The 14,830-nt window shown below is 37.8% G+C and overlaps 1 protein-coding gene across 3 annotated transcripts in view; it reads right to left on the reverse strand.

Annotated features, from left to right (window-relative positions):
* Positions 1-14,830, reverse strand: part of USP6NL (USP6 N-terminal like) — a 154,836-nt gene that overhangs the window by 37,976 nt on the left and 102,030 nt on the right. For all 3 annotated transcript variants that reach the window (XM_050805281.1, XM_050805280.1, XM_050805282.1), the window contains one exon: positions 8,622-8,729. In XM_050805281.1, coding sequence (XP_050661238.1) covers positions 8,622-8,729 — 108 coding nt within the window. The remainder of the gene's footprint in view (positions 1-8,621; positions 8,730-14,830) is intronic.

The raw sequence follows: 14,830 nt of genomic DNA on the forward strand, positions 1-14,830 counted from the left end.
GAAGCTTGTAGGAGTTTCTCTCTCATGTTTTGAAACTTCACATTTCAGTACTGGGTTTGGATCTATTTTTATCCACAGGGTTGGGCACTTAGTGAATCCTTCCAATCTTAAAAACTCCTACCCACATCTTTCAGCTCTCAGACATCTTCAACAATTCATTTGTCAATTTCTTCATCTTCCCCTCCCCCCACTCCCATTTTCTTTTTCTGAAACTCTTATTATTACAGTCTGGGAACTCCTAGGCTATCATCTACTTTTCTTGTATTTTTCTGTATTATTTTGCATCTCTTTGCTTTTATAACTGATATTCTGGGAATTTCCTCAATTGTCATTTTCAATTAAGTTTTTCGTTTCTAGTATTTTTATATTCATAAGCTCTGTTGTTTTTGAGTGTTCCTTTTTATAGCATTCTATACTTGTTTTATGGATGCAGTATCTATTTTTCTCTGAAGATATTAAAAATAGTTTTTTAGGCCGGGCGCGGTGGCTCACGCCTGTAATCCCAGCACTTTGGGAGGCTGAGGCAGGCGGATCACAAGGTCAGGAGATCGAGACCATCCTGGTTAACACGGTGAAACCCTGTCTCTACTAAAAATACAAAAAATTAGCCAGGCGTGGTGGCCGGTGTGCCTGTAGTCCCAGCTACTCGGGAGGCTGAGCCAGGAGAATGGCGTGAGCCTGGGAGGCAGAGCTTGCAGTGAGCCAAGATTGTGCCACTGCACTCCAGCCTGGGCGACAGAGCGAGACTCTGTCTCAAAAAAAAAAATAGTTTTTTAGTTTCTCTTCTTTACACTATACTCTGTTTCTTACAAGCTGCTTTCTTCATTTGCTTCCGCTTATCTTTCACATTAGCTCCCTTCTTCAAATGAATGGCGACACTTCGTTTTCTGCTTTTATTTAAAAGTGGGACACAAAAAAGCTGCATGCCTGGGTAAGGCTTCCTGACTGTGATCCTGCTTGTGGAGGGATCTGGCCAGGCAGCTGGACTGGGGTTCCCTGAAATCAGTACCTTTGAGCTTATTTTCTTAGGCTGATCACATTCCCCAGAGAAGGCTCTTCCAATCTCCTGTCAGGAAGACAAGCACCTGGCTGCCAGTGATCTGGGAGGTGAGTTGAGGAAAAAGGCTGGACTGTCCAAAATTTAAACTACTTAGCTCCTCTGCTTTCATGACAGCAGTTCACCCGTAGCAAGGTCTGTGTTTTCCCCAGTCCAGAGGCCCTCTGTTTCATCCTCACCAAATAACAAACCTCCAGTCTTGGGCCAGCACTGAGGGGGCTAAGGAGCTCTAACTGCTTCTGAAACAGACTTTCAACCACTTCTGTGTTTAGCTTCACCTCCACTTCCAGAGTTTCCTGCAGTTGGCAATTACCAAGCCTTATGGAGATTTTGAGCTGTTAATCAGGTTGCTTCTCCAATTCCCACTGCCAGCCTAGGACTGAGCTTCCTCAGGTTTGCTAAGTTTACTAAATGTCTGTCTGCAATCTCGTTTTCCAAAACTGGTAGCTGTTAAGCATCTCCCATTTTCTCATTTCTGTGGGTTTGCCTTTTTATAATAAAAACTCTGTCAATTTAGTGGCATTTCAAGGGAAAGGGAGCTAAATGAGTATCTTGAATCTCCCATGTTTAAACAGATGGGAGATTAAAATTTAACCATGTTTAATATAAATAAGAATTTATATACTATGTTATATTGACCCATTTACCATGTACTGGTAATATGGACTTCTGCTTGAATCAATTCCAATAAATATATATAAAAACATAACTGTTCCTGACTTCAGCTAGAAGTGGAAAGAAGGCTATCTGTGCATGTCTGGAATAAGTATGTGTGTGTTAAGTGTTTTATAAGTCTGTGTATTTTTGTGTATTGAAGTTCAGAGAAGGAGCTTCTGCAGCTTTTTAAAACAGGAAGAGCAGCCACAGTATGCTTCAGAATTCTAAAGACAGAGGAAGACATTTAGAGTATTGTATTAGAATCATACGGCCACTAAAACATTATCGTATATTATTTCTGAAAAAGGTGGTTCAGAAGATATTTTTTTTTTTTTTTTTTTTTTTTTTTTTTTTGAGACGGAGTCTCGCTCTGTCGCCCAGGCTGGAGTGCAGTGGCCGGATCTCAGCTCACTGAAAGCTCCGCCTCCCGAGTTTACGTCATTCTCCTGCCTCAGCCTCCCGAGTAGCTGGGACTACAGGCGCCCGCCACCTCGCCCGGCTAGTTTTTTGTATTTTTTAGTAGAGACGGGGTTTCACCGGGTTAGCTAGGATGGTCTCGATCTCCTGACCTCGTGATCCGCCCGTCTCGGCCTCCCAAAGTGCAAGGATTACAGGCTTGAGCCACTGCGCCCGGCCCAGAAGATATTATAAAAATTTAGCTTGAAAAATAAATCTGTACATATTTGTTCTCTTCCATCTTTTTTTTTTTTTTTAAAGATAATGGGCAAGGCCAGGCACAGTGGCTCACACCTGTAATCCCAGCACTTTGGGAGGCCGAGGCGGGGGAATCACAAGGTCAGGAGACCAACACCATCCTGGCTAACACGGTGAAACCCTGTCTCTACTAAAAATATTTAAAAAAAAAAAATAGCTTGGCATGGTGGCAGGCACCTGTAGTCCCAGCTACTCAGCAAGCTGAGGCAGGAGAATGGCATGAACCCAGGAGGCGGAGCTTGCAGTGAGCCAAGATAGAGCCACAGCACTACAGCCTGGGCGACAGAGCAAGACTGTCTCAAAAAAAAAAAAAAAGATAATGGGCAAGTAAAGAGGTTTCAATTATTGTTCTACAGGCCTCCTTGTAAAAGATGGGATGTCAAAACACAAGAAGAAAATGTTTGACAAGACATGATAAAAGAAAATGCCTTAAAAGTTAATAGGAAGGCAGAAAAGATGCAAACGCATCTATAATATCAGTTCCTCCAGAGGACAAGAAAATCTATCATAAAAAAGGCCTCGTAATGGAAGAAAAGCCTGGGTAAGTACATAAAAAATAACAGGTCAGAAATACGATTTATGTCCTAAAATGTTTATAAGCTAATGCATGGAATGCAGGAATCAAACATATTTTTTTACTCCTGAATGAAAAGAGGTAAACAGTTTCTAGTTACCTCTGAGATTAGGTGGGTTGAGATCCACGAGTGTCACAGTAATATAAAAATAAAATTTTATTTTAAAAATTGAGATCAAATTAACCCATAAACCTGAGGGCAGAAGTACAGTGGGAAGCATTTAGATAAAAAATTAGCATTATTGGCCAGGCACAGTGGCTCACGCCTGTAATCCCAGCACTTTGGGAGGCCAAAGTGGATAGATCACGAGGTCAGGGAGTTCAAGACTAGCCTGGCCAGCATGGTGAAACCCCATTTCTACTAAAAATACAAAAATTAGCAGGGCATGGTGGAGGGCACCTGTAATCCCAGCTACTCAGTAGGTTGAAGCAGAGAACTGCTTGAACCCAGGAGGTGGAGGTTGCAGTGAGCCAAGATCACACCACTGCACTCCAGCCTGGGCAACAGAGTGACACTCCGTCTCAAAAAAAAAAAAAAAAAATAGCATTATCATTGTGAGTTTGGTCTATGAGATTACTGAGCCACACTAAGGCTGTGGATGAGGCTGTTTTCCACTGTGGTCTGATCCTATACCATCTGTAAGTTACACTGCTAAATGCAAGAGAGAAAAATAAAAATGAGACAAAAGAAGAGAAAAACATATTAGATGAGAGCAGCCAAGACAACTTGGATCATAATCCTACCCCTGCCACTTGCTAACCCTGGGGTGAAAAGTCACTTAGCCTCGCTAAGCTCAGTTTCCTCATGTGTAAGATAAATACAATAATAATGACAAAACCTGCATCTTGGCATTGTTGTAGGAATTAAATGAGGTAATTCCCATAGAGCACTTAGACATAAAAGTACTCAAACAATGTCAGCTCTCCTCATGGTAAAGTAGGAGATATACTACTTTACCTCAAGGTAAAGTATTTAAAATACGGCAACATGAAGCTTCAAGTTAAAACTAACCAGATCCAAGTTGGAGGGAGGAGATCAGGGAAGGTCTTTGCAATGTGCTTTGAAACTCACTAACCATTTTCCTGCCTGTGGGAAACAAAGCCCCACCAAGACACCTCCTACTCCATGAAGTCTTCCTGGATCATAAAGGTGATTTCTTTTTTTTACTTTCTTTTCCACTCCTACTTTTACAGTATTTATCACAGACTATTATTAAATATTTCTATGCAACCACGTCTCCTCCAACCTAGAAGAAAAGATTCTTGCCACTGTACCTATTCATCTTCAAACGTTCTTCAATACCACCCACAGAGCTTTATGGGCACAAGAAAGGACAAACAGGCCACCAGGGGAACTTGAAGGACTGAATGTTTATAATATGCTGGGTCCAAATAATTTCACCCATCTGAGAAAAGGCTCGGCAGATTAAGAGAAAGTCGTAGTTTTATTCCTACTGAAGTTCCAGTTCATGGAGGATGTATGGAGAGAGAGAGAAAGAGTGGATGAGAAAGGAAAAAAAAGTTGGCTAAATAATGATGCTGGGGGAAACTCAAATAGTAAAAATAATATTGATGAATGTTGAAAATTATAGGCTTGAAGGAACTGACAGGCAAGTCATTCTTTTGTTGTAGTTGCTGTCAGTTTTTACTAAATGGTTCTCTCATATTAACTGGCCATCTGATAATTTTACTCTACATAGAAAAAGTCTAAAATATAACATGAAAACTAGAGTCCTATTAGCAGGCAAGCTGGGTTGAATAGTGTCCCTCCAAAACTCATGTCCACCAAGAACCTGTGAATGTGACCTCATCTGGAAATAGGGCCTCTGCCGGGGTAATCAAGTTAAGATGAGGTCATCCTGGATGAGGGTGGACCCTACATGCAATAACTATTGTCCCTATCAGGAAAGACAGACACACATTCATAGAAGGGAGGACGGCCAGGTGATAAGGAAGACAGGGACGGAGTGATGCCAAGATGCATAAGGATGGCAGGCTACCACTGGAGGCTGGAGGAGGCCAGGAAGGGTGCCTCCCTAGAGCCCTGAGAGAAAGTGTTGTCCTGCTGACACCTTAATTTTGGACTTCTGTCCTTGAGAACTGTGAGAGAGACAGTTCTGTTGTTTTAAGCTACTTAGTTTGCGGTACTTGGTTACAGCAGCCCTAGGAAATGAATACAACATGTAAATTGCTTTTTCTTTCATTTTCTACTTTCATTATTTAAACAAATACTAACAGAGCACCTACCATATGCTAGGTACACTGTAGTAGGTGCTGGGGTTATATTTCATATTATGTTCTCTCAGACATCTTTTTTTTTTCAGCCTGGACACAGCAAGTTTAATGTCTCTGCTGTACAGAGAATTAACACTCTTTCCCCTCCTCATCCTTATGCTGGCAACAGGATATGCACTAGAAAATTTGGCTCTTAAGAGTCAATGAATAAAAGGATGGGCTCATACACCTTCATAGTTCTTTTCAGAAAGGATGCTTATAATAGAGCAAATAGCTAATCAACAGTCTAAAATAATTGGGAACTCTAAAATCCTGAAATATAAACTCTGTGTAGGGTCTGAATGGCTAAATTTAAAATGAATTAACTATTTAAATTATCCAGTAGGTTTCCTTGTCATCTGGATGAAATTTTACCTGAATGCATACACACACACACATACATATATATAAAAGAAAAAAAAATCACAAGAGCACCAAAGCACCTTTTAGAATAGGCTTTAGGTTTAAACCATAAATAATTTTTATTTCTGGATATAGGATCATGTTATCTGCAAACAAAGGTAATTTAACTTCCTCTCTTCCTACTTGAATGTCCTTGATTTCTTTCTCTTGCCTGATTGCCCTGGTCAGAACTTCCAGAGGATGTTCCAGAAGATCCTTGTCTTGTGCCAGTTTTCAAGGGGAATGCTTCCAGCTTTTGCCCATTCAGTATGATATCGGCTGTGGGTCTGTCATATATTTTGAGGTATGTTCCTTTAATGTCGAGTTTATTGAGAGTTTTTAACATGAAGGGATGTTGAATTTTATCAAAGGCCTTTTCTGCATCTATTGAGATAATCAAGTGATTTTTGTCTTTAGTTCTGTTTATGTGATGAATCACATTTATTGATTCATGTATGTATGTTGAACCAATCTTGCATCCCGAGGATGAAGCCAATTGGACTGTGGTAACTAAGCTTTTTGATGTGCTGCTGGATTTGCATTGATCAAGGATATTGGCCTGAAGTTTTCTTTGTTGGTTGTATCGATGCCAGGTTTTGGTATTGGATGATGCTGGCCTCATAGAATAAGGAGGAATTCCTCCTTTTTCATTTTTTAGAATAGTTTTAGTAGAAATGGTACCAGCTCTTCTTTGTACCTCTGGTAGAATTCAGCTGTGCATCCATCTGGTCCTGGGCTTTTACTGGTTTGTAGGCTAGTTATTACTATCTCAATTTCAGAACTCATTATTTGCCTATTCAGAGATTCAATTTCTTCCTGGTTCAGTCTTGGGAGGATGTATGTATCCAAGGATATATCTGGTCCTGGGCTTTTACTGGTTTGTAGGCTAGTTATTACTATCTCAATTTCAGAACTCATTATTTGCCTATTCAGAGATTCAATTTCTTCCTGGTTCAGTCTTGGGAGGATGTATGTATCCAAGGATATATCCATTTCTTCTAGATCTTCTAGTTTATGTGCACAGAGGTGTTTCTAATATTCTCTGGTAAAACCCAAAACTATAAAAACTCTAGAAGAAAATCTAGGCAATACCTTTCAGGACATAGGCACAGGCAAAGTTTTCATGACGAAAACACCAAAAGCAATTGCAACAAAAGCAAAAATTGTCAAATAGGATCTAATTAAACTAAAGCACTTCTGCACAGCAAAAGAAACTATCATCAGAGTGAACAGACAGCCTACAGAATGGAAGACAATTTTTGCAGTCTATCCATCTGACAAGTCTAATATCCAAAGTCTACAGGGAACTTAAACAAATTTACAAGAAAAAAAATACCATTAAAAAAGAGGGCAAAGGACATGAACAGATGCTTCTCAAAGGAAGACATACATGAGGCCAACAAACATATGAAACAAAACTCAACAACACTGATTAGAGAAATGCAAATCAAAACCACAAGATACCATCTTTGATGGCGATTATTCAAGAGTCAAAAAACAACAGATACTGGCAAGGTTGCAGAAAAAAAGGAATGCTTTAACACTGTTGGTGCGAGCATAAATTAGTTCACCCATTGTGGAGACAGTGTGACGATTCCTCAAAGACCTAGAGGCAGAAATATCATTTGACTCAGCAATCTCATTACTGGATACATACCCACAGGAATATAAATCATTCTGTTATAAAGATACATGCACGCATACATTCACTATTTACAATAGCAAAGACATGGAATCAATCTAAATGCCCATCAATGATAGACAGATAGACTGAATAAAGAAAATGTGGTACATAGACATCATGGAATACTACGCAGCCATAAAAAGGAACAAGATCATGTCCTTTGCCAGGACATGAATGGGGTTGGAAGCCATTATCCTCAGCAAACCAACACAAGAACAGAAAACCAGATACTGCATGTTCTCGCTTATAAATGGGAGCTGAATGATGAGACTACACAGGCACATGAGGAGGAACAAAACACAGTGGGGCCTGTCAGCGAGGGGTGGTGGTGGGAGGGAAGAGCATCAGGAAGAATAGCCAGTGGGTGCTAAGGCTTAATACCAAGGTGATGGGATGATCTATGCAGCAAACCACCATGGCACACATTTATCTATGTAACAAATCTGCAAGTCCCACACAGGAGTACTCCTGAACTTAAAATAAAAGTTGAAGAAAAAAAAAGTGTTGACCCTCCCAAAAAGATAGCAATTTTTATTTTTTCCCATTTATTCCATATTAATTTTTTGTACATATTTTCTAAGGAACGTATTTCAAAATCTATGGGTCTAAGATTCTTAGATGTAAATCTCTTACTCCTTTCAAGGGTTAACAGAAAATTTAGGTTCAGAAAGGGTATAGCTGCGAGATGACAAGGAGATAACATTTAATGCATTACCTAATTTAAGAAAAAAGTTATTACTCAAAAGTTTAACTTTTTATTAATCAATAATAAAACCTAGAGATACCCTAATAATCTTGGGGCAAAGTCATCTTTTTTTCATGCTAGAAGAAAAGAATCGTACACGGCAGGTGTTGGTTAAACTGAACTCTGTTGCTGTTTCCCACGAACTCTCAAAGTGATGCCGCAAATCACTTCATTAACACCATGTGGCAAACAAGCAGCTATAATTAGGTGTTAGTCCACTTTCCATGCAACCATGTCCCAACATTGATTATTTAATTACTTTAATTGACTTATGTATTTGAAAAGCACTTGATACTTATTGATACAAACAATAACATTTTTACTGAAGTATCTATTTAAAATTTAAGAAGTATTCTGCAATCCAGAAAACAAATAGACCTCCAAAACCTCCAATGCAATATAGTTTTAATATAATTTTAAGTGATCATATGAATATCTCTTGTCACCTTGAATGCTAAAAGAAATGGATTTTACTTTTTAATTTCAAAATAACAAGTTAGCTTTAGCTACTCACACTATACAGGTCCCTTGTTTCTTCTTTCATTTTAGGGATCTCAAGAAGGAGGGCCCAGACTTCACCTCTGAGCTGCAGTGGTATTCCTTTGTAAATTCGCCTATGAAACTTATTAAAAGAAAAAGAAACTGAAGGTTACAAACTGACAAAAACTTAGACTAGTCTCTATAGTCAATCTTGCTGATATTTGTTAGCATTGTATTTCCAAAGCATCTATGGCAATTAATTAATACATTTCAACATGGCACACTGAGATACTGTCATCTGTTTTTAAGATTCTAACAGGGAGACACAGACAAAGAAGGAGAGAGTATAACAAGAAATTGTTAAGAATGCCCAATGCATGAGCATGTTCAGGCCATTACGGAAGTGTCCCTTAAGTGGCACGAAAGCAGTCAGTGCTCTTTTTAAAGGTGTGAACATCTGATTTACACATTCCCTGATGGTATAATTAACTTCTTACACACTTTCTTCCTTTTATCCCACACACCTAAAAGATGCTCCAAACAGCAAAAGGGTTGCCTTGTCCCCAAAATGTCCTCATGGAATGTAGAGTGCTGTCTAACTCCTAATCTCTTTCCTACCACCTTCTCACTGGTCTCTCTAGAAGATACCAAGCTTCTCCTCATCTATCTGAAACCTCAGTTAATCCTATCGGCAATCTTCAGTGTTCTCTCTCTCTCAGACACTCTCATTCCCCACCCACCCACCCACCCCCACCCCTCCACCCCCGCCGGCTGCCCTTTCTCCTTCTTTTCTCTCCTCTTTTCAGTTCTTGCTATTTCTTCAGGAAAACCTTTTTCTTTTTCTTAAATGACACTGATGCTATCTGATAAGACAAAAACGATAAATCTCCATAAAGACACCACTTTTGAATGAAATTAGGCATAAAACAACAGTATCATCAACTCCCTCCATCCTTGAAAGTCTACTGCTATTGCCCTAAGATTCTTAAGTTCAATATACCTCTCCATCTTCTTGTAATTAATTTTTTCCTCAAGTCTAATTACTCAGAATAACATAAAACCTATTACAGTCATCACAATGTTGTGCATAACACTTTGAAACTTAAAAATAGATGTCCAAACAGGGAAGTAATTGAATAAATTATAGCAGAAGCCCTTCAGGTAAAAACTGGTACTCTTATTATCACCATAATATAGTTGAATGTTATGGTTCAGAAAATAAGATGCCAGTTCTAATAACTGAGATATTGAAGAGCTGCAATAACCGTACACAAGGCTTTAACTTCTATTACACTACTCAGATTTTTTTAAATCTAAGTCATAAGGCAGCTTTAAGAAACTTCAATCATGTGGTTGAAGGTGAGTTACCAAGTCGAACAACTTTTATTAAAAAACAGTGAATACTGTAAAGTTGATTCAAATAATGACTTATAAAATTTGTTTTGTTCTTTTGGTATAAATATAGTATGCTTCGAGTTTGAAATTTCAGCAGATAGCGACTACAGTCATATAAATTTTAATCCCAGGCGATCACTTTAACTGGAGGAGTATGTACAGGAAGGCTTCATGCTGATGATAAAACTAGACTTGCAACATTTGCCTCATGCTTGACATTTACAACCATTAATTGCAAACTGAGTGTGGTTAAAAACAAGTGAATTTAAGACTTGTTTTCCCAAAGGAAGTTTATGATCTATACCACTTCACAATTATAGTAAACTGTGATTTTAAAGTAATATCATCCACAAAAAGTCACTTCAAATTATCTTCTAAATTTCTAGAGTAAAGATGTCATACCACAGGCAACTGATTTGAGTATCAGAAAGTGTAGAAATCACTGCAAATGCTAAAAGTAAAATTTTAATAGGAAAGCGTAATATGACCGAACAAGTAAAATGACATTTTTAATGAGTAACATAAGAGCTCTGACACTTCTTAAGCTATATTACTTGAAAAGCTTTCAGACATTATTTTGTTGCTATTGCTCAATTGTGTACTCAATAATTGTACGTAAGTTACTGTCCACCATTTATCCTAAAGTTAAATCTAGATTTAGGAAAAAAACTCCATCAAACAGATGTGATTACATTAAAAAGTAGGAAATTTTGGGGTAGAAATAAAAAATTAATGGTCCCTATACTAGTACAGAGCTAAAATTAAAAATCAGGCACATATGGGAAAGGTTAAGAAAAAACACTGATACAGTGTCATTATCATCACCCATGGCAACAATTAACCCAAACTTTTACTGGGCATTTACCATGCACAAGAAACTATTTTAAGAAACTATTTAACAACTATTAGAAACTATTTAACAACCATTTAAATAAGAAACTATTTAACTAGTTAAACTTTTATTTTATCCCTTCCCTTTAAGCTATTTATGGATATTTACCTCATTTAATTATACCAACAATTCTATAACTTTAATTATACCAACAACTCAATTTTACCGATGGAGCAAGTGAATCACAAAGAGGTTAAATAACTTGCCCAAAAGTAAGCACAAGATGTTATAAAAGATGACTGATTTTACAGTTCATTAAAAAACAAGGACCATCTCCCAATGTCCATGGCACATGGAACAAAGACCATCTCCCTGTGTCCACGGCACATGGAACAAAGACCATCTCCCTGTGTACATGGTACATGGTTTTGCCCCACTGGACTTACTGAAATACATGGAATAGCGAACAGGAAAGTGTTAAGAAAGCCCAAGAGCAGAAAGCACTAAAATAATGATAATATAATTACACCAAAAACTTAAAAGGAATATAAAAACGATGTCTTTGGAATCCAAGCAGTAGGAGGTGACAAAACAAAATATGTACACAAAATCACATATAGCAGAAAAAGAAATTATAAGACCCTAAAATAAAAATTTTCTAATTATGCTGATTGTTTTTCAAATACTTGTACTATTACTAACTTATTACAGTTACACATCTTTCTTCACAAATTTTCAACTATCATAGAAGTTTTAGAAACTTTATAAAACAAAGTAGGAATTACATCCAAACACAACAGTTTGGATGAAATCTGCTTATTCCCCAGAACAGTAGTCCAGTTTACAGTTGTTGATAATCCTTCAACTACAGAGCAGCATTTCATCTTCTCCACATCAGCCCCATAATGTAGGTTCAGTGCACGGGTTCCACTTACAATGGAAGTAAAACAAGATACAGAAGAAAAGTATCTGCCCTAGATCAAAAAGTTCCATCTTATTACAAATTCGGGGACTTTCTGCCAAATCACACTGTCTTCTAAAAATTACCGCTTTACTAAAGTGGCAGAATTTATCAGTAAAAAGTGATAGCTGGTTGTCCTCAACTCATAAACGAACATCATTCATTCATTCTAAAATGATACTTACAATGAATGCCTGCTTTGGCCAGGTCCTGTGGCTACAAACATGAAAAAGATCTGTGAAGCTCACAGTGTGATGGGAAGAGAAATACATAAGCTGATAATTTTAACTTAAACAGAGAATCCTTTATCATAAAATACAGTCACATGCGTGAACTGCTAACAGTGCTGACGGGGGAGGTGGTGGTAGAGACAGACTCCCCAGTGAGCCAGTGTTCAAAGAAGAATGGTGGGCATCACACTGTCTGGATCTGCAAGAGAAGCTATCAGGGAGTGGCTAGCCCTTCTACAAAAGGATACATACAATTCTAAGAGAGAACTAGAAAAAGGTTAGGGACAAAGTTGCTGGGGTGAGCGCCATGAATCTGCTGTGATGATCACCTCTTATGGGTCCAACACAGGCACTGCCATCCTGAGCCTATCTTAGAGATAACAGAAGAAAGGAGGAACTAATCCTGTGAGAGGTGGAAAGGATTTCCTTTAGACAAAATGACAATAAACTCATTACTGAATAAGAATGTGCCAGGAAGGGAAAAGTGGGGGTGGGAGCAGGGATGTGGATAATGATGAGTCCAACAGTAATAATAACAATAGTTAAAGAACACTTTATTTATTATGAGCTGACACTATGCTATGTGTTTCTAAATTAATTTATTCATTGTAATATTACTGCATCCCTAAAGAGGTAGGTGCTATTATTAACATATCCATTTCACAAATGAAAAAATTAAGACATAGAAAGGTTAGGTAACTAGCTCAAAAGAAACTGCGTCACAAGAACTCAAATTCAGTCTGAGTCTGACTTCAGAATCCATACTCTTAACAACCATGATAAAGAACTTCTACATATTGAATTGTAACAACATTTCAGTATTCCAATTTGAAAAGTATTACCTTTAAGATTCTTCTACAAATTTATTTCATAGATATGATACATAAAATCTTTAAAAAGTCTACAGTAGTCCCCCAGAAACGTTTAAAAATCTATCAACTTAAAAAAAAATTCCAACAAATGACTAATGTTTTCAGCACCTTTTTCTAAACCTTGGTGATTCAGTGACAAGCGTGCAATCCACATCATTATGACTGCCAGTGAGTAAACTTTTCAGCCCAGCAATTCTAGCTGAGTTTTGTGCGAGTGTGCGCCATCAAACAGAGGCTCACTCGAGCTGCTTATGCCTTTTACTGCCTCTCCATTTTCTCTAATCATCCCCGCTCCACTGGCTCCTTTGTTTCTGCCTTCAAACAGCAACAAGTCTCCCAAATCCGCATCTAAAAAAGTTTTAAACCATCCACAAGGCCCTACTGTGTTAACTACATTCTACTTCCCTGACAGACACCAAAAGGGAAAGCTGGCATAAAAGATGTTAGTTAAATAAGCTCTAAGTCTGGACATTCTTTTGCTTGTTGCTAACAAGCTGTGTAACCTTAAGAAATTTATTTCTAAGCATTATGCCTCCATTTCAAGTATATCATGACCAGTTAAATCATAATGGTCTCCACTTAACAGAGATAACTTCACTTCATAGACTGTATTTTTAAAATACAGGCTGGGCACAGTGGCTCCTGCCTGTAATCCCAATGCTTTTGGAGGCTGAGGCAGGATAAACATTTGACGCCAGGAATTTGAGATCAGCCTGAGCAACACAGCAAGACCCTGTCTCCACAAAACAAACAAACAAACAAACAAACAACATTTTTTTTTTTTCAATTAGCAGGCATGGTGGTGCTTGCCTATGGTCCCAGCTACTTGGGAGGCTGAGGTAGGACAATCACTTAAGCCCAGGAGCTGCAGGCTGCAGAGAACTGTAATTGTGCAACTGCACCCCAGCCCGGGCAACAGAGACCCTGTCTCTCAAAAAAAAAAAAAAAAAAACAAAAAAAAAAACAAAAAAAATTAACAAGACAATACTACTGTACATAGGGAGGCAGTCACTGTGAGAACAGAGGCAACATAAACAATCTTAATGGAATTTTCTTTTTTTCCATTAAAGCTTGGGTTCTAAAAATCCAAATATTCCCTACCAGAGCTATATTTTTATTTCAAATGTTTTTAGAATTTCTCTGTATTACTACTATAAAAGTAAGTAATCTGTGGAGAGAAAACACTTCTCCTTGAAAGACAAGAAAAAAAATGCTAGTTTTTTTACTTGAATGCAATTTAAAACTAGGTGTGAATTGAAAGCAGTAATTCTTTTAGAAGGTTCATTCTGTTTCACACCAAATTGGGCCATATATATCACCAAATCATTCTAGCATTATAGTTATGGGAGAGTGCTTCAAAATTATACTTCAAAGAAATGGCACTGCTAAAATCTCTCTTAATGGGAACTGCATTAGCCAGAGTTGCTGTCAGAATTGCTGACAGCAGAATTCTGCCCAGTAGAACTGCTCATTTTTAGAGAGGCTTACATACTTTCATAGGCATATGTATACCAGAGAAGAACATAAAGCCATATAATTCTACAAATATTTTATTAGAATGAATGTGAGATTAAAGGATAGGTGCAATGCATTGAAATCTACCCTGTAATTACCACTTGAGCAATCTTTTCACAAAGATGTAAAGTAGTTGTCAAATGTAGACCAATGTGAGACTGCAAAATATTAAACAAGAGAACAGATGTTGTAACTAATATTCTACTTTGAACCCAGTCCTTAGAAACATCCTGAGTTCAAACCTTATGCTAATAACAGCCAGTTAATAAAATCAACAACCCCAAATGAACTCACTCCTGATGAAAATAAAGTAATATAAGAGCCTGACTAAGGATATTTAGTATGCTCAAAAAGAAAAGGCTCATTAGCTCTGTAAGATACCCATGTCAAAAAGATTCCCACGATTAAGTTTCATGTGATTTAAGATCCCTCTTAAAA

Source organism: Macaca thibetana, chromosome 9 (genome assembly GCF_024542745.1).
Source record: "Macaca thibetana thibetana isolate TM-01 chromosome 9, ASM2454274v1, whole genome shotgun sequence".
NCBI classification, from domain to species: Eukaryota; Metazoa; Chordata; class Mammalia; order Primates; family Cercopithecidae; genus Macaca; species Macaca thibetana.